The following is a 25,649-nucleotide window of genomic DNA, read 5'->3' on the forward strand; positions in this document are numbered from 1 at the left end:
AAAAATCTAACCCAGGCTTCCTCAACCTGTCCCTCCAGATGTTTTTGGCCTACAACTCCCATGATCCCTAGCTAGCAGCACCAGTGGTCAGGGATGATGGGAATTGTAGTCTCAAAAAATCTGGAGGGCCAATGTTGAGGAAGCCTGATCTAACCTGTCAAAATTCAGATTGGATATACACATAATAAAAAGACTGTGTGCAAATTCTTAGGGACTCACATAATGCCATGAAATTTATAGGATCCCTAATGTAGTTATTCAATACTAATAAAGTGTTATGAGGTGTGCAGTTAGCACATGTGGTCCTGTCACCCCTTTTGAGGATATTTTGGCAATGAGACCTGAACGTGCTCCACACGTTAACACTCCAAGAGTTAACAAGGACAACCAAGAGAAATCAAATGCAATTTTATTGTATCAGAAAGAGAATTAGCATACATGCTACTGATGCTAAACAGATATGTTGCAGGTATGTATCCAATTATTATATTGATATAGTCCATTATCAGGGATTTGTCTAGTACAATGTTAACTCTCATTTGCATTTCCTCCTGGAAGTAAGTAGGTTAGGCCTGCCTTTGGCCATTCACATCTCCTGCAGTCATCCATAAGTGTGATGATGTTCAGGTGAGCAAGGCATGCTGGCATCAAACATGTTCAAGGTGACCTCAGTCTGATGTCATGGTTTGTTGGTTTAATCATGCTACTTAGGGATTTTGTCTATTGTGGTGTTTCGTTAGAAACTTTATTTTTCCAAAGGCAAGGCAAAATGACTTGCAAGCAATCCCCGCCCCCCCGCCCGGCACATAGATAAATTAAAAGCAATTGGGGGGGGATACATTAAAAGCATCCTGCCCGATTCTAAAAGGCCACAGATAGTTACACAAGACCAAAGGCCTGGTTATAAAGGGAAGGTTTTGCCTGGTGCCTAAATATATGCAATGAAGGAACCAGGTGAACCTCCCCGGGGAGAGCATTCCACAAACGAAGCTGCCATAGAAAAGGCCCATTCTAATGTTGCCACCCTCTGGACCTCTTGTGGAGGGGGCACATAAAGAAGGGCTGCAGATGATGATCGCAGGGTCCAGTTCGGTTCATATGGGGAGAGGCGGTCCTTGAGGTATTGCGGCCCTGAGCCATTAGGTGGACTCTGCCTGTGTTGTGGAAGTTTTGTCTAACATCCTCTTTCCTAGCTTTCTAGCAAACAATGAAACTATTTTGTCAATGCCACTCTTCAGTGCCAAATCACAGGCTGACAGCCCTCTGGAATTCTTCTTCTTAATGTTTGCATTACATCTGTGAAAAAAAGACCTTTTATCAGGGATACCTCTACCCAGTGCAACTGCCTTTCTCTCGCTTGCCGGAAGGAGGGCTTAGATTGTTGTGCCAGGAAAATGAAGTCACGATTCTTGTTTCAAACAATGTTAATAGCTCTTACTGCTGTCAGCAGTTATAACAAAACTACATAAAAATGTGTTAATACTAGGGTTGCTCCCGGGCAACAAAATTAACTTTGGAGCCTCATTTGCTGTTTCAGAAAACAACATGCCATGGTGTGAAGCGAGGCCCATTGATTCGACTCATGGTCCATGGCAGCATCCTCTTCAGGAAAAATGAGGGTTTGTTCCCTCCCACTTCTTGCCACTGGGAAGTCAAAACTAGTTATACTTCTTTTCACAACAGGCAGAGTTTCCCCTATGGGGTTTTGTGGGTGTGGGTTGGCGTGATTGTTTTTTAAATTAAACTTTAAAAGCTCTCCAGCACAAAGTAAAAGCGTCTTTTTATTTTTAGGAAGAATTTCATTAAATCTGCAGGTATCATAGACCAGGGGTCAGCAAACTTTTTCAGCAGGGAGCCGGTCCACTGTCAGACCTTGTGGGGGGTCGGACTGTATTTTGAAAAACAATAATAATGAACGAATTCCTATGTCCCACAAATAACCTAGATATGCATTTTAAATAAAAGCACACATTCTACTCATGTAAAAAACACGCTGATTCCCGGACCATCCATGAGCCAGATTTAGAAGGCGATTGGATCACATCTGGCCTCTGGGCCTTAGTTTGCCTACCCATGTCATAGACCCACCCCAAGGGATGAATCCTGCCAAATTTCAGAAGGATAACTGCAGTGCTTTCCCCACATGGGCAACTTTTAGAGTTGGGGGGTGGGGCAGGTAACAAAAGGGAAAAAATAATCTTCACTAGTATTTCGAGTGCAATTGGTCTAAAAACAACATACATTAAAGTGGCATCCATAGCAGGCATGCTTCCAAATTTCAGACAAACTGGCCCAGCACTTGCATTCTAGGTGCCTTTAAATAGGGAGGTGGGATAGGGAGAAAAAAACTTGAAGGGATTAGTTTCCTACCAGTAGTTTTGTTTGTGGGCACTGATTCAATGGTGTTGGGTGGTACTGGACACAGAGCAGCAAGATTTGAGGGGGCGGCTGGTCTGGGTGCTGGAAACTTTCATTTCCTGGACCATACTTCCTCCTCTCCAGTCACCTGACCAAACTGCTCCTACTTCTTGGGGTGAGCAGAGAGTGAGTCGGGGCTTCTCTTTTCCTCTGTTTGGACACCTTTTTCATGCCTGACATCTCTGCCTCTGCCTCTTACCTAAGCAAGAGGAACTACTACCGTATGTGCAGGTGTAGAAGAAGAGTTTGGATTTGATATCCCGCTTTATCACTACCCTAAGGAGTCTCAAAGCGGCTAACAATCTCCTTTCCCTTCTTCCCCCACAACAAACACTCTGTGAGGTGAGTGAGGCTGAGAGACTTCAAAGAAGTGTGACTAGCCCAAGGTCACCCAGCAGCTGCATATGGAGGAGCAGGGAATTGAACCCGGTTCACCAGATTATGAATTCACTGCTCTTAACCACTACACCACACTGGCTCTTTAAAGGTGTACTTTAAGGCTGCTCTTGGCGTAGTCTCTGGAACTTTTCCCTGCTCAGCTTCTCCTTGCAATGCAGGCAGATGGCACAACTGGGATCCACCGCCAACTCGGGGGTCCCAGACTGCTGTGCCACTCAATCCCACTACTCCTGCTACCATTGTCAGAGAAGATGTAAACCTGCAGCTGTAGTGTATCACAATAACATGGCCTCAGTGTGGGTGGACTGTGGACAACCAGTTAAAATTTATTTTATAATGATGTATCTGTTAGAAGAACAGGGCTGAGTTACTAGAACTAACATTGCAGGGGGAACTAACATCACAGGGTCCCTTAATCCAATGATACTATGTCAACTCTCTACTTATCCTGAGAAGAAGTAGGTGCTGGATGCACTCAGCACCCCTTTTTAAGCCAAGGTTTCTCCGTACTTACCCTAGCAATGCATCCATGCATTCCCATCCTTCCAATCCAAGCAAGACTGCTTCATGTAGAGCTGTATTGTTAAGCCTGTGTAAAAGTAGAGCGAGGAAAGGGGACAAGGCGTAAGAAACCTAGGCTGCCAACTGGGAGGCCGGCTTGCTTCCAGCCATCACAAATGACAAGTAGCAGTAAGAACTCACCTTTAAATCATAACATATAAAATGGGAACCTGCTTTTAATTAACTACAGGCACTTATTATTATTTATTAGTTAAATTTGTATACCACACTTCATCTGAGTTCACAACATCATAATAACAATGTATAAACACACAAAATAAGAACAAAAACCAATATGCAATATGACTGCATACCAGAGAAGTTCATTTCCCCCCTGGTCAGATGGCTTGGAACTGACATTTTGATTGTTCTGTGTCCCATCTGCAGCATTCAGTGTGATTGTGCAGCCTTCATACAAAATACACATTTCCATGTGAGATTAAATGTTTAAAAAGGGGTGGGGGAGGACAACTGTGCATTGGGAGAACAGCTGCACATTGGCATGGCATATTTCAAACAACCTGTTGACTGCTTCAGGCAGCAGTGCAAGCCGTGTGAACTATATAGGCATGTAAAAATGCCATTTAGATTTCCCCCTAGTATTCAGAGTTACTTCACCAAACCTTTATCAGGTATTACAAATATAGGCCACCATAAAACATCCATATATAAAATTTTAAAATATATACAAATAAACAGCCACGTAAAAATATGTAACAAGAAGGATTGTCATTGGAGTTTCTTCCCGCTAAAAAGTATTCGAGTTCATTCTGTATGTTAACAGCTTCCATTTCCAAATAAACATAAACAATCAGACCAGTTAATCAGAATGCAGAAGGCTGACGTACGGTCTTGACTGATGGTCCACGTTGGCACCTTTCTGCACGAGAATGGGAATAACTTCATGATGCCTGTTCAGCACAGCCAGCGTTAAAGCAGGTTGGTCCTCGCTGTTGGTGCAGTTGGGGTCAGCCCCCTGGAGTGTGTGGGAAAAGTAGAGAATCAAACATACCTCCCTTCCTTCCCTCTTTTAAAGTACTGCACATTACACATTGCTCAAATGGTATTTGAATTACAGGAAGATCTGGTTAATGTTAAGTAAAATTACAACTGTTAGAATATATATACTAGGGTTGCCATATTTTTAAAAAGTTGTTGACCTTTTTTTTTTGCAAGATCTCAAAAAAAGAAAAAAGAAAAAAAAGAGAGAACTTTTTGAGCTACTTTTAAGGAAATTCGCAAAATCTACGCTTCCAACAGGGATTTCCGGACATTTAAGCAATTTCTGCCCAGACACTGTTTTTGATGGCTGAATCCTGGCAATGTGGTTCACATATCCACACATGTTTACTAAACTGGAGGAAAAGAGGATTGTGCATAATAAGTGGTGGCTATAAAAGCAGGACTTGCTGACGATTCACACGCAGGAAGCGGGGAGAGGAACAAGGCCGAGCTCACCAGCTCTCATCCCACATCCCCTTTACCACATGCAAATACTGTAATTTGTCTGAACTGCTTGACTAACATATGCCAGGGAAACTTGTACCTACAGAGGAAGAACTCTAAGTGGATCACCTATTCAAGCTTATACCTGTTAAGTGAGTAGCATAAAGAACTATGTATCGACAATCTAGGTACCTTTATGGTATACATCTATTGGATAGTTTGATTTTCTTTTGGGAAAATATTATTAAAGAAAAGAAACCAATGTATTCCTAATAGCTGAACAGAATGCTTCAGAATGCCACACTACTGAAACTTGCCTCGTCAATCAGTTGTTCTACTACGAAAGGTCGCCCTTCGCCTTTTGGACCCACTTCCTTCAGCAACTGCCTAGATTCAGTCTAGAAAAATGCAGAAACAAAACAGCTAATATAGAATGATCTATATAAAAACAAACTCAATGGTATGCAGCCTGCATATATGTTTGTTAAAAACAGCCATTTCTAGGCAATGGAGATGCAATCCTACAGCCAGGAAGCTGCCTGCTGAGTGGCAGTAGTAACCTGCAGGTGTGTCATTCAGCTCCTGGAGAGGGTGTTCCATGTGCAAGAGGTGCCTGCCTATACCACCACCCTGGGCTACTGGCAGAAATGCTCTATTTCAAAGAATACCAGACTGACCAAACAATGGCAGAGTGCCTATGAAAGCAACATGCCATGGATGGGTCGTGGGCATGGCTGGTGCATGCCACATCCTAAGCTCCATCAGTTACTCCATCCCTGAGGGCACAAAGTCTCATCTTGTCAAAGGCCAATATAAGTAATTGTCCTCCCACAGAGATCAATGGAAAAAAACTGCTCCCCACCTGCCAGACCAACCACTGAATAAGGGAGCTCAGGGTGTAGTTACTGCATGCCCCCCATCAGTATATAAACCCTCTTCAAGGTGATCTCAACCCCAAGTCAGGTGACAGGGCATGCAGAATGGAGCTATACATTGCTTGCTGGTAAGGTCAGTTCTGAATAACAGACGTCAGGATGGGTTTGTGGTGCCAGAATTGTGACATAAGTCAACCACACAATCATCCCCGGGAACTCCTTTCAGTCAAGAGGAAAACGATGAGCTCATTGGAGCAAATCAGCTTTGCTTCTAACAGAGAGGTGAGACATCCCACTGAAAATCACCATTTGCTACATATTGGAGAGCCATCGGCCCCAGTTTCAGAACAGATTTGTTTCGCTTTGGAAGGCATCTTTCCCCAGAGCCATGGTGCCAAGAGTGTGCATATGACCTTGAGGGAAGCCCTGTTCAGAAGGAACATCTGCAGGCACAATAACAGTGAGGAAAAGGGCCAAGGCACATGGTACTCTTGCTCAGAGACTCCAGTGACCATAAAAAGGTAAAGGTAAAGGGACCCCTGACCATTAGGTCCAGTCATGATTGACTTTGGGGTTGCGGCGCTCATCTTGCTTTATTGACTGAGGGAGCCAGCGTACAGCTTCCGGGTCATGTGGCCAGCATGACTAAGCCGCTTCTGGCGAACCAGAGCAGCGCACGGAAACGCCGTTTACCTTCCCGCTGGAGTGGTACCTATTTATCTACTTGCACTTTGACGTGCTTTCAAACTGCTAGGTTGGCAGGAGCAGGGACCGAGCAATGGGAGCTCACCCTGTCGCGGGGATTCAAACTGCCAACCTTCTGATCGGCAAGTCCTAGGCTCTGTGGTTTAACCCACAGCGCCACTCGCGTCCCTCTAAGTCAAGTATGCAAATTCCAAGGATTTATATAAGCAGTTCCGTTTGCATGAACAAAAGTGAGGTTGGAAATGAGTGCACGGCAGGCCAGCTGATGACTCACTTGTGACAGGATGGAAGTGTGACCCAATAGCTCTTGTCCAATATTTCCGCCACCCACCCACTTTGGTGCCAAGGCCAGGGATATACTGCGTGGCCTTAACCAGGCATGCACCTGCTCTACATGCTCTCCCTGTGGGATTGCTCTGGCTACCAAGACAAAAAAGGAAATGCCCTCCTCAGAGCAGAAGTAGGAGGAAGGGAAAAGGCAATGGAAGTAATAATATTTGCTGCGCTTTTCCTACCTCAAATAGTACTTTCCAGCTTGGTACTAACACTGCTTATGTTGCAGCATCCCTACAGAGGTGTTAACCGCCATACTAAGAGCAGATACATACAGTGAGCTTGTCTTCTTTTTCTAGACATGTCCCTGTTTTCATCATCCTTTTGACTTTCTCGCTGGGACTTGGCACTCTTTGACTCTCTTCTCGGGCTAAAATAGAGAACGCTACAATGATATTCAAGTGATGTCCATAGTATAGCAAAATAACACAGGAGCCCCACATAACAGCAGCATGAGCTATTTACTAAAGTTTTTTCTTTATTGCAATATTCTTAACAAATCCTGCAGTCTTCTCCCCCAAGAATATGTTCCGGTATTTCCACTGAGATGCCTGGTACGTTTTTCTTCTTTTTAAAGATGTATGGCTTTCTGACTTTGCTGCTGATCAAATTCTCTTTTTCAGGTCAGTGAATACCTGAAGCTCTTGATGGAAGCGCCTTTCCCCTCCACACCAAGAAACCTAGGCAAGAGGTGTGTGTGCCACCTCTTTTGGCTCTCGGTCTGTAGCTCACAGCCTGACATATAGCAGCAGGCTACATTTCCACCATCAAAGAGACCAGCATCTGAGATGGAAGCATCAGGCATCAGGTGAATTACAAGGCAAAGCCCCATGGGGTCATTGTGTTGAGTTGCTATAACTGATAGCCAAAGGCCTGGGAGAAGATGAATGTTTTTGCCTGGCACTTAAAGATATGCAACGAAGCCATTGGGCCAGCCTCTCTTGTTCCATAAGCAGGGAGCCACTGCAAAAAATGCCCGTTCTGCTGCCGCCCTCTTGACATGCCTTGAGACTCATCTGCTGTAATAACGGAGTCAAGGTCCCGGTGGATGCAAGCGATTTTGTCCTCAAAATGCTTTGCAAACAAGTCACAAGTCACAGTGAGCTACCATTGGTTCCACCACCTCCTTCGGGCCAGACTCACACTACCTGGAAAAGCTCTGTTGGAGAGCACAACAAGGATGCAATGGAGGCAGCCAAGTAAGCCACCTTTGCTGCCTTCTCTGCCACTAGGTAGGCTCCAGGATGAGCCCTCACAAGTGTTTGATTGCATTCAACTGGAGTTTTTCTCCACTTGCGTTTGAGCTGTCTCCCAGCTTCTTTCCTCACCCTAAGCTCTGGAGTATACCAGGAAGCCAAATCGGCTCCACAAAGCAGGAGAGGGCGCTCAGAGGATATTGTGTCAATGGTCCACGCCTTGTGGGTGTTCCAGAGGTTGGGGAGGGCTTTGACAGCAGCACCAGACATATTAGCTGGAAAATCCCCCAGAGCCATCTGGAAACCCATCTGAGGATGGACTATCCTCATAGGTCCCTGGCTCTGCAGAATGGAAAGGTGCTGAAAGCAGTGAAGGGTCCTTGGGAATACCATGCACTTGGGATCTACTTTAAGGTTTAATTTTCAGATGTGTTAAGTGGTACATACTTTTCTGGGTACAAGTCACTGTTTGAAAATGTACAAAACAAGGATAGCATTTGAACCAAATCACACCAGAATGCTCACCCAGACCGGCTTGACTTTCATATAATCCAGCTCTTCCTGCTTTGCTGGGGCTCAGTTCGTGATAGCCAAATGCCAGTGGTTTATTGGTTAAAATATCCTGGAGAAGCATAAACAGTATATTATATGACAACCTTTGCCATACCAACATAAGCTATAATTCAACACAGTGGTTGTAAACTGTATTGCAAACTTTCTTGGTGAGAAGATCTGTTATGGCAGCTAAGCATCTCTGAAAGTCAATCTGAATACCACTGCTTATCCTTCCCTATGATGTATAGCTACAGCAGGTGTTGGGAATAATCTTAGGTGCAGTTTGCATGTTGCATAAAAATTTAAATAACAGTTTAAAGACAAACAATGGTTTAATTTGAATGAGCACCATGCTGGTGCACCCACTCAATGTTCTGCAACACACCTCAACAGTCTTGGCTTGTTGAGTTATCCAACCAGGGCTCATGGTTTGTTTCCTTTGAACAAACCAAAAGTGGTAAGCCAAGAGCAAATCTTGGTTACAACTCATCGTGTGTAAGGAAGAAAACAGAATACAAGCCCACTCATGGCTATGAGGAAACAAACCATGAGCCTAGGTTCAGACTACACGACAAACCAGTCTCTGGTTGTTTTATTCACAGCGCAAGGGCAAGGGAAGAATGAACAAACTTTTGAGGAGCATCCACAAGTACAACACCTGTTCGTATTAATCTGTGTGGACTAATCCTTAATCAAACTCTCAATTCAAGCACAACAACAATCAATATATGGGTTGTTACTGGAAGCTATAAAAATAAAAAGTAGGTAAAACAAGTTATATGAATAGCAGTACAATCCCTAAGACCACAAGACAACAGTGATATAGATTAGATGTTCTATTTTAAGTGAAAAAGAACAAGGAATAAAAAAGGACCAATGTCCAGATGGGATAAGTGGAGAATTCTTCCAGGAATTTAATGGATTAATGGCACTTAGATTGACCACAAAAATTCAGTGAAGCAATAGTAATGCAGAGTGCCTAATGTTGGGGAAAGTGAATATACTGATTATACAGTAATCTGGGAACAATCCTGAAAAGCATGAACCATTATAGCCCTACCCCACTCCAGGATACAGACTATGATTTTGGTGGAGATATATATATATATATATATATATATATATATATATATATTCAAAGATGTTATTGATTTTCCAAAATTTATAGACAAACAAACAAACATAAATCCTAACTGTAATTATTCCACTCTTATTAACATTGTTAGGAGACTTCCTCGAATCCTCCTGGCTGAGTTTCAATGTATATCCTTGTGACAGTTTTCCAAAACAAATTTCTCATAAAATTTACTTAGTCAATTAACATATTTCTTTCTTTTCATTCTAACTTTGAACATATTATTCTATAACATCACATATTTAAATCCTAAGCCAATCTGGTATTTGCAAGTATTTCTATTTAAATTATCTTAATATATTTAGCTAAATAGTCTTTGAATTTCATCCATTCCTCCTGATACTCCTCCTCCTTCTGGTCACGGACTCTTCTTTGGTGGCGATATAAGCAGGAAGGATAAAGTGCTATTTTGGAAGAATATATAAAGGAAGATCAGATGGGCAATATATTAGAAAGCATATTTGTTAGGAGAATCTGCTTACCCAGCCTGTATTAAGAATGTGTCAAGAATGTTTGTGTAGGAAAAACTCAGCCTCAGATTAGATAGAAAGTAGACACTGATCCTCCAGAGTCAGTCATCTAGCTCTGATAATACAGGCATGCTTTTTCTCTGAGAATGTGACCTCATTTCTGCACATGTGTAAAGCTAAGGAAAGGGAATAAGCCTGTCTAATGTATAGTTACAAAAAAGGTGCAAGGATGGATAGATAGATAGATAAAAACCACCTCTGGAGGGTCACCCCTAATGTAAAATGCTTTAAAGCAGCTGCACACATATTCCCCAGTGAAGAAAGATTTCCCAAAAGGTAGATATTTGGAATACCACTGGTTTAAAAGAACTGCAATGAGCCTTGATTAGCCAAGTTGCGATTTACTGACTCCCGACTACCAATGATTCTCATTATAGCACCTTCCCATCTTTAACAGCTTTGATTTCCACACTGACCTTATTTATAGCAAGTGCATAATTTATCTGGAGACTGACTTGATAGCTGTCCTTGTGGACTGTAGCAGAAATAAGCTATAGAAGGGAAAAATGCGATTAAGTTTTATTTTCTTCCTTTAAAAAGAAAAATAGCTATGATCCTTACACACACACACACACACACACACACACACACTACTTTCAAAAAAGATTTTTCAAATCAGTGTACAATACAGCTAGGTTATATAGAAAACCAGTTAAAATCTTAGTTGAAAAGAAAAGCGGAATAGCAGTAAGAAAAATAAATCAGCAGTACAAAGCATTTTGAGATGAGTCTTGACCAGCTGGCAAGAAGATACCAAGGAGGGGACCAAAACACCGCCTGCAGAAAGGTATTCCACAATGTCAGAGCTGTAATGGAAAAGGCCCTGTTTTTTGCAGAGGCTACTGTGATCTCAACACAAGATGGAATATGAAGGGCTCTAGTTCTTTTTAACGTGGAGGTTCAAATGGCTGACAGGCAGGGAAGAAAAGGGTACTTCAAAGAACTTATCAGGACCTGGTCATTTTTGGTTTGGAAGGTCAAAACCAGCACCTTGTATTGGGTGCAGAAACTGGTTGCCAAAAATAGGTAATATATGATTATGCTGACTCAAGCCCATCAAGAGGCAAGCAGGAACATTTTGCACCTGCCAAAGTTCCCGAACTATTTTAAAAAACAGCTCCAAGTGGAGTGCAGTGCAGTAATATCCTCTGGTTAAACCAAGGTATCTTGGGTGTATCTTTCAGTAGCAGTGCAGTTGTTGAATCAGCCAAACCTAAAACCAAGGCAACCAGGAGCAACGCCAGACACAGTAGTACGTTCAAATGGCAAACCCAACCCTCACAGGAGAATGGAGAGTGTGATCCCATCCAAAACAGGCATGACCCCAGCCAAGTGGACCACTGAGACCCCATTATCACCAACCCTTTTATCATTAACTCTTACAACTGGCTTGATTATTAACCTTCTCCATCTCAGTCTCCCTGATCATTTTGATCAGGGAGATGACAGCATGCTCCCAATACTCACATATTCTTGGGGCCCAGTATTATCACCCACAGTGATTCTGTGGATGAGTCTCCCTCTTTGGGGATTTCTAGCTTGCTGGACTCAATGCTCTCTTTGACACACACAGAGACACCACCTCCGATACGTCCTTCCCATGAAGTGGATACCCAGAGACAAAACTGTGCCCCACTGATTCCTCCCATTCCATCAGGTTTCCATTATGTCCCATCTAGGCTTGGAGGCTTCTAGCATTAGTGTATAAACATTTGTAAACGGTCTCTCTCTTCAAGCATGTTTTGCACCTCCAGTTTGGCCTCTCTTCAGTCTGATGAAAAGAATACTACATAATGCAGACTGCTGGAGTCAGCAAGAGACTTAAAACTGGCCAGCTAATTTATAAAACTGAAGACTCACAGAATTTATAAATCTATAGAAAATATTACCAGAGAAAAGGATATCCATCCTAACATCGACCTCACTCCCACTGAGAAAGTGATATAAAACAAATCCAGATACTAACTTCTCTCACCAGTTGCTTGGAAAAAAGGACTGTCTCCCTTCTTCTCAGCAAGCCTCTATTTATTTAAAAAAAGCCAAGAGTCATCTCACCTCTTGCCTTAAATTACTACCCTAATTCCCTTTATGCATCAGCATCACAGGAGAAAGATTAGAGCCATAAAAGGTCCCTTCTTTCTCTTACCTTCCCCATTTGAGGCTCTCCAATCAAAGTCCTGAACTCCAGATTGTTTTGCGTGTAGCTTCTGAGGTGTGCACAAACATGATCTAGTTGCTTCCTCCAGTAACCTGAATGAAGGAAAATAGATTGAACATATCATTGGTGTTACAGAGTAGCTCAAGAAAGAGGGTCCTTCTAGACTGGTGGCTCTTGCAGGTGATTTCTACAACATGTCATAAACACAACAGTGGTGGATCCATATTGGACCATCCACAAATCATTTCATTTTATTAGTTGCTTTGCGATGCTTCCCCAATGTTATTACACTATTGCTTGGGTGGGTGGGCAACAAAAATGAGACAAAGAAACAACAATACAGTGGTGCCCCGCAAGACGAATGCCTCGCAAGACGAAAAACTCGCTAGACGAAAGGGTTTTGCGTTTTTTTGAGCTGCTTTGCAAGACGAATTTCCCTATGGGCTTGCTTCGCAAGACGAAAATGTCTTGCAAGTTTGTTTCCTTTTTCTTAAAACCGTTACAGTAATACAGGGTGCATTGCTTGAAGAGGTGCAGTTGCGACTTGACTTCGAGGAGCAACTCATAGCACGCGGTGTGGTAGCCTTTTTTGAGGTTTTTGAAGACTTTGGTGATTTTTGACGCTTTTCCAAAACTTCTTTTGCAGCCATTTGGTAAGTTAAACTTTTAAAACTTTTTTTGGGGTTTTTGGATTTTGGGTTGGGGTGTTTGGAATTCAAGGACTTGGTGTTGAGGAGGGGTTTGCAAGAATCTGGAAGCTTGTGGGTTTTTTTTCTGCATTTTTATGATTTTTTGTGACCATTGGGCCACTCTGCTGTTTTTTTAAAAAAAAATTCTGGGTTTGAATTTCTGTGTGGTGGGTGGCTGGGGGAACAGTTGAGGAGGGGTTTGCAAGAATCTGGAAGCTTGCGTGTTTTCTTTCTGCATTTTTATGATTTTCTGTGACCATTGGGCCACTCTGCTGTTTTTTTAAAAAAATATTCTGGGTTTGAATTTCTGTGTGGTGGGTGGCTGGGGGAACAGTTGAGGAGGGGTTTGCAAGAATCTGGAAGCTTGTGTGGTTTTTTCCTGAATTTTTATGATTTTCTGTGACCATTGGGCCACTCTGCTGTTTTTTTAAAAAAATTCTGGATTTGAATTTCTGTGTGGTGAGTGGCTGGGGGAACAGTTGAGGAGGGGTTTGCAAGAATCTGGAAGCTTGTGTGGTTTTTTTCTGAATTTTTCTGATTTTTATTGTTCCTTCAATTTTTGAATTTATTGTTCCTTCAGTTTTTGAAATGCTCTTTACAGTATGTGTGACTTTAAAGAGCACTTAATAAACTCTTGTTGTACCAAATTTGGCTTTGTTTGGACTTTTTTTGACCATAGGAACGCATTAATTGAATTTCAATGCATTCCTATGGGATTTCGTGCTTCGCAAGACGAAAAATTTGCTAGACGAAAAAACTCACGGAATGAATTAATTTCATCTTACGAGGCACCACTGTATTTCAGCAGGAAGGCATGCACTGATTGGAAATGAAGCCGTATGACTGCCCTGAAACTTTTGCAGGCGCAAACAGTATTGAAAGTGGGACTGCATGTAATGGCCCTGATGAACACAAACAACAGAGAAGGGAATCCTGTCTCCATTTTCCAGGAACTTATTGGGCCAGATCTCCCCTCTCTCCCTCCTTCCCCTAAGCAGCCAGATTGAAAACCTTGTTATTTATTTTATGTTTAAACATTTATTTTCCCTTCATTAAAAATATTTTCTCCAAGGTGGGTAACAAATCACCTTTAAAAATCAATAAATTGTGAATCCCCCAGACGGTATGGTTAATTGGGCAGTATACGATAATTAAAATCCCCCAATCAAAATCAATCACATATAAAAAATACAGCAGAACATACCATCATAGAATCATAGAATCATAGAGTTGGAAGAGACCACAAGGGCCATCGAGTCCAACCCCCTGCCAAGCAGGAAACACCATCAGAGCACTCCTGACATATGGCTGTCAAGCCTCTGCTTAAAGACCTCCAAAGAAGGAGACTCCACCACACTCCTTGGCAGCAAATTCCATCAAAATCTAAGAACCTGCATAAAAAACTGAACCTAGTACAAAAGGATAGCTGAAAGTTGCTGTAAGCACAATGACTCAAGTTCTTCATCTGCAAAGGAGTCTAGGGATAGGAGAACCCCAAGGGCTGTTTTATGAAGGAGTCATTCTGAATAGCATCTTTTTACCTCTTCCAGGACTGATGGCTGTGAGCAGAGGTTTGTGATAATTTGTCTCGTTCGATTTTTCCTTTTGAGAAAGGAGCTCACTTTCTTTCTTCTCTAGAAATTTGATGGATGGGTAGTACAAGCCAATGGTTTGAGTTCCTTGCTCTTTTTTCTCTAGTAAATTAGGTATTGATGGTGGCAATGAAATGACTGATTGCTGCCTGGTCTGCAAGCTGTTGCTCTGTTAAAGATAGGTTGTATTATAGGTAAAAAGGATGACACAGCTTATCAGAGACACACAAAAAATCCCACCAATATATTTACCCTAAATAAATTAAAATGTTTTCTGAAGGAACTCTGACATTCTCTATCTGATCCAGTGGTCTGAACATACATTTACACTCATCATTTGGAGGGTTCAAAATGAAGGAGTGCCTCCTGCAGATACTGTCTCATCAGTATTGTAGTCTAAATAGATGTGCATCATAAATGGCTTATATTTGTTCACTGTTATTTATTTTAGTTATAGGCTATAACAAAGTGCAATATACTGGCTTATTTTAAAGCAGACTCATTTTCATTTTCAGCCTAAGGCACATAGAAAATTCCTCTTCATTCTTTATTACATGCTGGTCCCACTATCGGAACACTCATTCTCTGAAAACTTAGTTACCTGAATCCAAAAAAGTATATCCAAACCTTGCTATACAAGTGGCTGATTCAGATATCCGAACAGCCAGAGTTTGCCGACTTTCTTACTTGCTTGGATTTTGCTGGTCAGAAGCAGCCATTTCAGGCAGAAAGCCCCACTGAACCCAGTAGAACTTAGATGTGTATAGGATTGTGCAATTGTCTGCTTGACTTCCCTTGAGCTACTGATAAGGGATACAAAGCACTAGAAAGTGATTTGTAGGCACCCAAATGAAATGCAGTTCTGTGTAGTAGCAGTCTAATTTATGTAGCAGACCTGGTTTTGATACTAAGGCTTTCATTCTATTATGCAAATTATACAGCAAGTAATCTGTAAAATATTTAATGGCATCTCACATGAACCAGATGACTGAGAAACTTGTCAAGTGGTCCTGGGTCTCTCAGATTGCTTGTGCGTGATTATTTTGTGCGGAAATTTCCTTACCATTTGCGCTTCTGGAAATTGGATCCCACAGACCACACACTGCGTAATGCAAATTGGATTTCCTGCTCCGCACACACAGTAGACTACTTTGCCCTTTGGATTACAGAACAAGCACATTTCAGTAAATGTAAGTGTCAAGCAATGTAGGAATATATCAGGTATTATGTCCTCACTGCTACAGCAGGAATCCCCCCCCCCCCAAGAAATCTTTTATTTTTACATCCACTCTGAGCTACCTTTTGGCGGACGCTGCCTTGTTCTTGCAGCCGTGGAGTCATCAGAGCTTCACATACGATACATGTTGGTGAGTTCCTGGGCACCATAGTCTGGCATTTGTTGCACAATTCCATCTGCAGGAAAATAACAGACACATTTGTACCCATCTTCTTGCCAAACCAGGACAATAATCCTCAAAGCTTGAAAGGTGAGAACTGTCAAAATCCGTGGAATGAATCACAGGTTAAAAGTGAAAAAAGAAATTTCACATGCATAGCAACAGGACGAAAAAGGCAACAGCAGCCAACCGCACTCAAGACTTTACTGTTTCAGCATGTCTATGAAAATACTAGGAAATTAATTCCTGGTGTTGTAGTGACAATGGTGGCAAGAACTGACACTGGTGGCAATGGAAACACTGGAGACCTGGTTGGGGCAAATCTGTGTGTCCACTAAGAAAAAGTCGAGATCTGCAAATCCTTTCTAACACTACTTCTTTATACAAGCCAGTGCAAACACTTAACATGCCTTTTACCCAACTAGCCACTTTCATTACCTGAGATCGAGGCATCCATGTGGCAGAATTAGACTTTTCTCCATCACTTGAGGTATTCAAGTAATTTTTCAACAGATGTGTTCCAATGATTTGTGAGGGCACAAATGATTTTTCTTTTGGCAAGCCTAAAATTACACACACATTTCATTTTATTATTTTTCAATATCACACTTCAAAAGAATGTTAACCTTGACTAACTGTGTAAAACGCATCTAAAGCATGTTCTGGAATGAAATAAATTAGAAAAGAGTTAAATCAATGACAAATTCACATATACCAAAATACATACATGGAAATAATAACATATAGAGGCTGCCCCGTAGTTTAGACGATTGTTGTTTTAATCCCTATTTATATTATTATATTGATAGTCTGTTCAATGGTTCAAAAATTGTACTAGGCGTATAATAAAGAACTGGTCCACAGGTGCTATTCCATATGGACCACGTTTGCACGCAATACAAAACACAGAGGAGGCGGTTGTATGCTTTGCATAAGTATGCTAATCAGTTGTATATGGTAAACTGGTAGCCTAAAGCTTACTGACAACTGGAGTGATAAAGTTGCACAAGGTCAAATTTACAGAACTGCCAGTTTCACTGGTCATTTTGATACAAAATTAAATGGTAATATCCAAGAGAGTAACTTTGAGTACAGAAAAGAATGGGTTCAGGAAGTTATCCATAAAGCTCATGTGCTGCCAGTTCAAATTCTTTGAACCAGTGACCTTTTTGGAGTTCTCTCAATTCTGGATTTAACATACAGTACCTTTTAATTCCAGTGCTACATCAGGCAAATGGAATCTGCTTTCAGCACTTGCTTCTTTCTTTCTTAGATTCAAATGAGACAATTCATCTTCCATCTCCTAAGAAAAAAGATTCTGATTTATAATCCCATATACATATTTTGGTCTGTTACACATGCTCTAACCATTCTGAAAGAACTCTTATCAGCCTGCTTTTGTAACAGGCCTTGTGGTAGGAATGAAGGAGGGAATTATGAATGGGGCAAGGTAGCAAGTGACAGGTTATGTCTGCATCTGTGGACACCCTACACATTGTTGGCCTCTACTGCTATCTAGAAACAACATAATCCCTGCATCTGTTGGCATAAATTGCTACAACATCTCATGCATGGAATGAAATGTTCCACTTAATCTTTGTATTATCTAGGTACACTCTACAATCCAGAGACATTTCAGGATTCCACCCATTTTTTATTTCAGAGCCATAATTTGATTAGGGATGGAGATAAACCAGAGGCCAAGACAAATGTATAGTTTACATTCAGCATGCCAGAATATTTCTTTTTTTCTTTTCTTTTCCCTTTGGAGCCTTTCATCCAGAAATTCTCTTTGGAGTCTTGTTTCCCCTTTTCTCTATGCATTTCCTGGCCCCTGCTATTCCTGAAGCATATGAGCTCTTGGCTGATTATCTCCCATGGCTCCTTGCCCATTTCTTTGGTGTCCAAAAAGGGGCAATAATTCTCTCTCTTCTTGTATCTCCTATTTATTTTTCTAAGTCTTACTAAAATCCTTTCTCCCCCTTTCCACCACATCTTCAACCATTAGTTGATCCCTCCATTGCAGGGGGATGGACTACATGATCCTTGGGGTCCCTTCCATCTCTACAATTCTATGATACCCATGGCCATATGAGCCCGTTGGTGCTGACAATACTAAGTTAAATGAACCAATGATTCTTATTTAATGTAAGGCAGCTTTCTATATTCCTTTGTAGGGAGACACGGGTGGCACTGTGGACTAAACCACTGAGGCTCCTGGGTTTGCCAATTGGAAGGTCGGTGGTTCGAATCCCTGCAACAAGGTGAGCTCCCATTTCTCTGTCCCAACTTCTGCAAACCTAACAGTTTGAAAGCACACCAGTGCAAGTAGATAAATAGGTACCGCTGTGGCCGGAAGGTAAATGGCGTTTCCGTGCGCTCTGGTACTCGTCAGAAAGCTGTCTGTGGACAACGCTGGCTCCCTCGGCCTGAAGCAAGATGAGCGCGCCACACCCCAGTCACTTTTGACTGGAATTAACCCTCCAGAGGTCCTTCACCTTTTACCTATCTCCCTTTGTACATTATAACAGGCTTGCACAACTTGTGATCCCTCCAATATGAATGGAGACCACCAGGTATGCATGAATAGAGGTTGGGGGTGGAGGGAATAACTTCTGCAGATGCTCAATATCTCTCCACTTTTTGTGACACCCCAGGCAAACAGGAAGAACATGGATTATTAAGCCACTGTTGTTCCCTAAGTTGCAGCAGGAATGGAAGAAGCCTTATTTGACCATGAACTTGCTCCACGAGGGTTCTGATGAGTTACTTAAATAGATGCTTCCCCTGTATAAACCTGAGTTACTTTGAGTTAGATCCAACTAACCCAGTGCACTAGTGGAAGCCAATGGAAGAACTCCTGCTGGTACAATGGGGCTTTCTCTCTCTCTTCTCCCACAAATCCACTCTGGAGGGTCAGGAGAACCCCCAGAACAGAACTTGAGAGAAGGAAAGGGGAGGTTGTTCCATTTGGCAAACAAAAATGGTCATGCTGATGGAACAACTGTGTTAGCGTGACGTTGAATTCTACTTTTTGTGTCCAGTACCTCAATGTTTTCTGAAACACTCCTCATAGATCTCTCCAGCAACAAGACCTATTATGCTGCAAGACCTTCATATTTAACAGCATTAATGATTCATAACACTTTTCAGTAGATTTAACATTTTTATAACTTGCCTGACTGATGAGATCTTCCAGGAAATTCTCATTCTCATCTTCATCAGGTACATGTACGTTGGGAGTTACATATTCTACTATAAATACTTTTGTTACAACGGTACTCTCTCTGCCGTCTCTGTAAGTTAAGAATCGAGAAACTCTAGACCAGGCCTGCATAATTTGTGTCTCATATAAGGGATTCTCTTCTTTTTGCTGCCTCTGGTAAATGTATAAGAATTTGGCTTTGCGGGTCTCATGTTGTCTGTGTTCTAACACAGTAGGAAAAGAATAGGTAAATAAGGATTACATGTGTTTCAACTTTATTACTTAATTTTTTTAAAAAATTATATCTTGCCTTTAAGTCCTCAAAGAGACTCCTCAATGCAGGTAACAATAATCAAAGTTAAACTAAACCAAAACCAATCCATAAAATAAACAATAACACAAAATAACATCCAACCAATACGTAACAGAAACAACAGTAGAAATTTCCACATGGAGATATATATTCTCGCATTGATGGAGGCTGGACTAGACCAGGCATCCCCAACCTTCGGCCCTCCAGATGTTTTGGACTACAATTCCCATAATCCCTGACCACTGGGCCTGTTATCTAGGGATCATGGGAGTTGTAGGCCAAAACATCAGGAGGGCTGAAGGTTGGGGGTGCCTGGACTAGACGATTCTCAGGGTCCCTTCCAGCTGTACAATTCTACAGTTCTGTGATTCTATGCTTCCATCTCATGAAATTTTACCTCTTTTGATCTGTAAGGTAAAGGTAAAGGTACCCCTGCCCGTACAGGCCAGTCGTGTCCGACTCTAGGGTTGCGCGCCCATCTCACTTAAGAGGCCGGGGGCCAGCGCTGTCCGGAGACACTTCCGGGTCACGTGGCCAGCGTGACGAAGCTACTCTGGCGAGCCAGCACCAGTGCAGCACACGGAAACACCGTTTACCTTCCCGCAATAAAGCGGCACCTATTTATCTACTTGCACTTAAGGGTGCTTTCGAACTGCTAGGTGGGCAGGAGCTGGGACCAAATGACGGGAGCTCACCCTGCCGCGGGGATTCGAACTGCCGACCATACGATCGGCAAGTCCTAGGCACTGAGGTTTTACCCACAGCGCCACCCGCGTCCCTTTGGATCTGTATCATGGTCCTAACAGAAATCTATTTGCTGAAGCTGCTCTTTGCATTTGGCACGGTCACAAAGCCTCTGTATAATTCCACCTTGTGGATGGCACCCTCAAGTGCAACTCATGACCCCAACCTTTCACTAGTACTTTAGTCTCTTATTCTGGAGATGGGGAAACTTACAGACTTTCTCCAGTCACTATGGGGAGGAAGAGCCAGCCCAACTTCTCCTGGTTCCCTGTTTGCCCAAATCTTGGGCATGTATTGCTGGAGCAACCTCATGGGAGATAAACATTAGAGTGACCTACCGTGACCAGTAAACCTTCAGCATCACAGTGTTGGACTAGGTCTGGGGAGACTTTGGGCCAGTCACTATCGCTCAGCCTAACCAGAGGGCTGTTGTGAGGATAAAATAGAAGGCAGGAGAACTAGCTAATGGAGTGGAGACCTGGAGCAGCATGAGGCAGAAAACCTTCAGAGATTTGTGCTTGGGGAAATAATTCCTTTGTCTAGATAGGGAAGAGGTGTGAGTTGGAGGAATCTTGTCTTGGGCTCTTCCTAACCAAAGAGAAAACACTATTGTATATCGCGCAGGAGTGATACTTGGTATTTGCCTATCCAGACTTCAAGCAAGGGAGTCCTTGGGCCACAAAATTTCTAAAAGGGCAGGCAGCGTTACAGTGTCAGCGAAGAACTGCTTCAAAATGTACATACCAGCTTTTGAGAGGGGATTTGTGTTGAGACAGTGGAAAAGAAAAGTTAAACTTCCTTTACCCCTAGACTGCTCAGGCTTCCCCTTGGTTGCTATTTACATTAAAAAAAATGTATACTTCAGTGGTGTTAATGCAATTATAGTCATATCTAGTTTAGCTTTAGAGGATAACACAGAGTAGTATTTCACCTATATTTGTTATATATCAAAGATGATACCAAAAAAATTAATTGCCATCAACACACACACACACACACACACACACACAAAGCAAAATCTGCCTTTGTTTAAAAGCTGGATTACATAGTGATAACACTTACTTTGTAACTGCCAGTGCCTTAATTGTTATTTTCCCATCTGGTAATGTGATTGGTCCATTATACTTAAAAGTATTATGATCTCTGTAATTAAGTTTCCTAAAGAGCTGTGGTTTACTTCCATCAATAGTATAATATATGGAGACATCAGGGGTATCTGAAAGATGAAAAAAAGGATGTTATCCTTCTCCCCTCAAACACTAATTTCTATATGAAAATATTCCTTTTAAAAACTCCACAAATTTAAATCACAAGAACAGACTTCCTGCGAGCAGGTGTCTATCTCCCCCTTAAAGACCATGAATGCATTTTTCTCTGTACAGTGGTGCCTCGCAAGACGAAAAGAATCCGTTCCGCGAGTCTCTTCGTCTTGCGGGTTTTTTCGTCTTGCGAAGCAAGCCCATTAGAGGTTTAGCGGCTTAGCGCTACAGTATTAGCGGCTTAGCCGGCTTAAAGATCAGCTGATAAGCGGCTTAACGATCAGCTGATAAGCGGCTTAGCATCAGCTGTTAAGCGGCTTAAAGATCAGCTGATAAGCGGCTTAGCATCAGCTGTTAAGCGGCTTAAAGATCAGCTGATAAGCGGCTTAGCATCAGCTGTTAAGCGGTTTAGCGGCTTGGGAAAAAGGGGGGGGAAAGGAAAAAAAACCCCGGAGGAACTCGCAAGACATTTTTGTCTTGCGAAGCAAGCACATAGGAAATTCGTTTTGCGAAGCACCTCCAAAACGGAAAACCCTTTCGTCTAGCGGGTTTTCCGTCTTGCGAGGCATTCGTCTTGCGGGGCACCACTGTACATAAAAATATACAGTATTCAGCTGCAATCTATACAGTATTTGTACAGCCTGGAAGCAAGCTTTCCCAAAGATTAGTAACTGCAAGTTGCAACCTACAACAATGTTGCGATTTAGCAGCCGCACCAAATAGGATTGCCTGTGTTTTAGCTAGGCGGAAACTGGAGCCTTGTTGTGCTTTTGGAGGATTCAGAAGGGAACCCCTTTCCCAATAAAGTGCTGAAAGGCTCTAATTCAGGGCTGTCAGCACTGAACCAGAGCACTTTATGGGGTGGGCAGACACTGTTGCAGAGTAAGAAAGGGAAGAATTTTCCCTTTCCCCATTCTCTTTCTAAACTCCTGGCACACATCTGATTTCTCCAGTGCTGATACACCTGATGCCCATCTACAGTGGTACCTTGCAAGACGAATGCCTCGCAAGACAAAAAACTCGCTAGACGAAAGGGTTTTTTGTTTTTTGAGCTGCTTCGCAAGACGATTTTCCCTATGGGCTTGCTTCGCAAGACGGAAACGTCTTGCAAGTTTGTTTCCTTTTTCTTAACACCGTTAATACAGTTGCGACTTGACTTCGAGGAGCAACTCATAGAACGCGGTGTGGTAGCCTTTTTTGAGGTTTTTAAAGACTTTGGTGATTTTTGAAGCTTTTCCAAAACTTTCCCCGACACCGTGCTTCGCAAGACGAAAAAAATCGCAAGACAACAAAACTCGCGGAACGAATTAATTTCGTCTTGCGAGGCACCACTGTATAGATCTGCAGAAAAACAGTACTACTGAGCCTCAGGTGTTGAAGGAGGCTTTCTCCGTGTGTGCATTTTCCTGAAAAAACATGCCATTAGCTTCAGTAGCATATGATTTTTATGGGAAATGAAACAGGAGCCATGTATGCCTCCTTCCAGGAACTCCTGCAGCCCAAGCTGGTGCCAAGCATATTGCTCTGCTTTCCTTTGGAGCACATCAGTGAACCTGAGAGTGGGTCTTGTCGTCTGGGCAGCATAGGACCCCCAGGCTTGCACTTTGCTAATGCAGCGGTTTGACTTCACCCCTGGAGTCACACTCCACTGTCTCTCAAGACAAACAGATGCCAACAACAGCATTTACTGAGAGAAGTGAATAATTTGGGGGATGGTGAGTTCCTTTCTTTTTTTGAAGTACTATGTTATAAACGCTTTTCCCATTTGTGGTGTCCCCCCCCCCCCAATTCCTTTATGTCCTTGCTAATAGTATGTAATAGCAAAGAAGAAGAATTTAATAATTTATCATTTCTACCCCGCCAATCTGGCTGGGTTTCCCCAGCCGCTCTGGGTGGCCTTCAACAGAACATTAAAAACAGAATAAAACTTCAAACATTAAAAACTTGCCCAAACAGGGCTGCCTTCGGATGTCTTCTAAAAATCGGATAGTTGTTTATTTCCTTGACATCTGATGGGAGGGTGTTCCACAGGGTGGGCGCCACTACCGAGAAGGCCCTCTGCCTGGTTCCCTGTAATCTCACTTCTCGCAGTGAGGGAACCGCCAGAAGGCCCTCAGTGCTGGACCTCAGTGTCCGGGCTGAACGATGGGGGTGGAGATGCTCCTTCAGGTATACTACGCCGAGGCCGTTTAGGGCTTTAAAGGTCAGCACCAACGCTTTGAATTGTGCTCGGAAATGCACTGGGAGCCAATGTAGGTCTTTCACGACTGGTGTTATATGGTCTCAGCAGCCACTCCCTGTCACCAGTCTAGCTGCCACATTCTGGATTAGCTGCAGTTTCTGGGTCACCTTCAAAGGTAGTCCCACATAGAGCGTGTTGCAGTAGTCCAAGCGGGAGATAACCAGAGCATGCACCACTCTGGTGAGACAGTTTGCGGGCAGATAGGGTCTCAACCTGCGTACCAGATGGAGCTGGTAAACAGCTGCCCTAGACACAGAACTGACCTGTGCCTCCATGGACAGCTGTGAGTCCAAAATGACTCCCAGGCTGCGCACGTGCTCCTTCAGGGTCACAGTTTCCCCATTCAGGACCTGGGAGTCCCCCACACACACCTGCCTGCCTCCCGTCCCCCCAAAACAGTACCTCTAACCACCATTTTTATGCTGTCCCAGATAAATGCCTGTAGTGGGTTGGACAAGAGCCAACAGGTGTGATTCTTACCTTTGTACATCAGGTTACATTCATTTATTTATTCATTCATTCATTCATTCACACATTCACACTCCTATGCACACCTCTCTCCATCCAGGACAAACAAGAGGCATTATCACAGTTCAAGAACATGCAACCCTTTTGCCCAGAAGGGTTTGGGGCAGAGCTGGAATGAAGTGTGATCTAGGGAGAACTGTGGCGTTGGTATTACCCTTAGGTCCATTTAGAGAGGCCTGGAGGGCTGTGTTTCATCTCTGGGCCTGAGGTTCCCCAAATCTGTTTTAAAGTGTCTTCCTTTTTACAAGATGAAATCACTTATGAAATGAAACGGAAAGACCAGCAGTGTGTGTGTTGCCCATATAAAATGAAACATATAGCATGCATTCTGAGCTGTTGCAAATACCTGATTTGATCTCTATAAGTGTATTTGTATCTATTTCATGTTTAGCTTTGCCTGGTGTTGACAATCGTAGTGGTATAATTTGAGGCACTAAGATGGATCCAGCAGTCATTTTTTCCCTCAAGGTCTATTGGAACAAAGCAAAATATTATTATTTTGAACACAACAATGCAGTAAGTAATACATATGTACATCCACTCCAAGACTGAGGCTGCAATCCTATTCATACTTACCCGACAGTAAGCCCACTGTAGCCAGTGGGATTTACAGTAATTCTATCTAAATAGAAATGGTTATGATCTCAACTGTGCATGCTATGAATTGCAGAAGGATTGCTGTAAACCTCTCCTCTTGGCATCCTTTAAAGGCTGTTTGCATGCCAGTATCTTCCAGTGGCACTGTCTGAGGCGCACTTGCTGAGTCAATGAGATAGGTCACCTGGATCTAGGCTCTACAACAGGTGCTAGGAACTTTTTGGCCCTCCAGATGCTAATGAACTACAATTCCCATCACCCCCAGCATGCATGCTCAATGGCCAGGGTTGATGGGAGTTGTAATTCAGTAACATCTGGAGGGCCAGAGGTTCTCCACACCTGCTCTAGGAATCCCTCATCCAGTGGGCTCACTTGGCCCCCTTAAGTTTTAGTCCTCAAAAATATCGCTGGAACCATTTTATGCTGTCTGAGCCTCAGAATTTGATCGTGATTATCCTGTTTTCAGTAAAAAAAACCCCACAAACCAATTTCATCATTGTTTTGTTATGTTCTGTAGGAAACTGGGGGATAAAAAACCAAGCATCACCCTTCGTCCTGTATCTTTTCCGGTCCTCGGCACCGGGGAGAACCACCAGGTGCAACGGAAGAGCCCCGGAGCCACCGCCCTTCCCGCCGGCGAACGAGACAGCCCAGCCGCCCCTCAGGCGACACTCACCGGCGGCCTCGCTCCGGGCCCAAGGCTCGTCCGTCGCCACGGCAACCGCGGCCTCTCTTTCCCGCCAGCCCCGCCCCCGACGGGCGCTTTCTGTTG

At 43.0% G+C, this 25,649-nt stretch overlaps 1 protein-coding gene across 5 annotated transcripts; it reads right to left on the reverse strand.

The window, feature by feature from the left end:
• Positions 1–393: 393 nt before the first annotated feature.
• DZANK1 (double zinc ribbon and ankyrin repeat domains 1) lies at positions 394–25,647 on the reverse strand. 5 transcript variants are annotated; one of them, XM_081014843.1, is made up of 17 exons: positions 25,554–25,645; positions 24,627–24,750; positions 21,314–21,467; positions 19,168–19,285; positions 17,196–17,292; positions 16,428–16,552; positions 15,892–16,005; positions 15,656–15,748; positions 14,542–14,761; positions 12,300–12,403; positions 10,570–10,644; positions 8,459–8,555; positions 7,013–7,107; positions 5,142–5,222; positions 4,227–4,354; positions 3,332–3,406; positions 394–1,296 (listed from the first exon to the last, which is right to left on the reverse strand). In XM_081014843.1, exons 2-17 carry the CDS (start codon positions 24,733–24,735, stop codon positions 1,140–1,142), a joined length of 1,842 nt encoding a protein of 613 aa, XP_080870969.1. In that variant the 5' UTR covers positions 24,736–24,750; positions 25,554–25,645; the 3' UTR covers positions 394–1,139. The 5 variants fall into 5 exon arrangements, with proteins under 5 accessions (XP_080870969.1, XP_080870970.1, XP_080870971.1 ...); XM_081014844.1 differs by lacking the exon at positions 25,554–25,645 and adding an exon at positions 25,425–25,547; XM_081014845.1 differs by lacking the exon at positions 25,554–25,645 and adding an exon at positions 24,857–25,349.
• Positions 25,648–25,649: the final 2 nt, after the last annotated feature.

The sequence above is a fragment of the Podarcis pityusensis genome (genome assembly GCF_964106645.2).
Source record: "Podarcis pityusensis genome assembly, chromosome: 7".
Classification (NCBI taxonomy): Eukaryota; Metazoa; Chordata; class Lepidosauria; order Squamata; family Lacertidae; genus Podarcis; species Podarcis pityusensis.

Excerpts from the sequence above, each read along its gene's own strand:
- DZANK1 (XM_081014843.1), bottom strand. The coding sequence starts at position 24,735 with ATGACTGCTGGATCCATCTTAGTGCCTCAAATTATACCACTACGATTG. Across the intron at positions 12,404-14,541 it reads AGCCATCAGTCCTGGAAGAG|GTTACTGGAGGAAGCAACTA; the intron begins GTAAAAAGATGC and ends TCCTTCATTCAG. Across the intron at positions 1,297-3,331 it reads TGCATGGATGCATTGCTAGG|ATGTAATGCAAACATTAAGA; the intron begins GTAAGTACGGAG and ends TTTTTTTCACAG.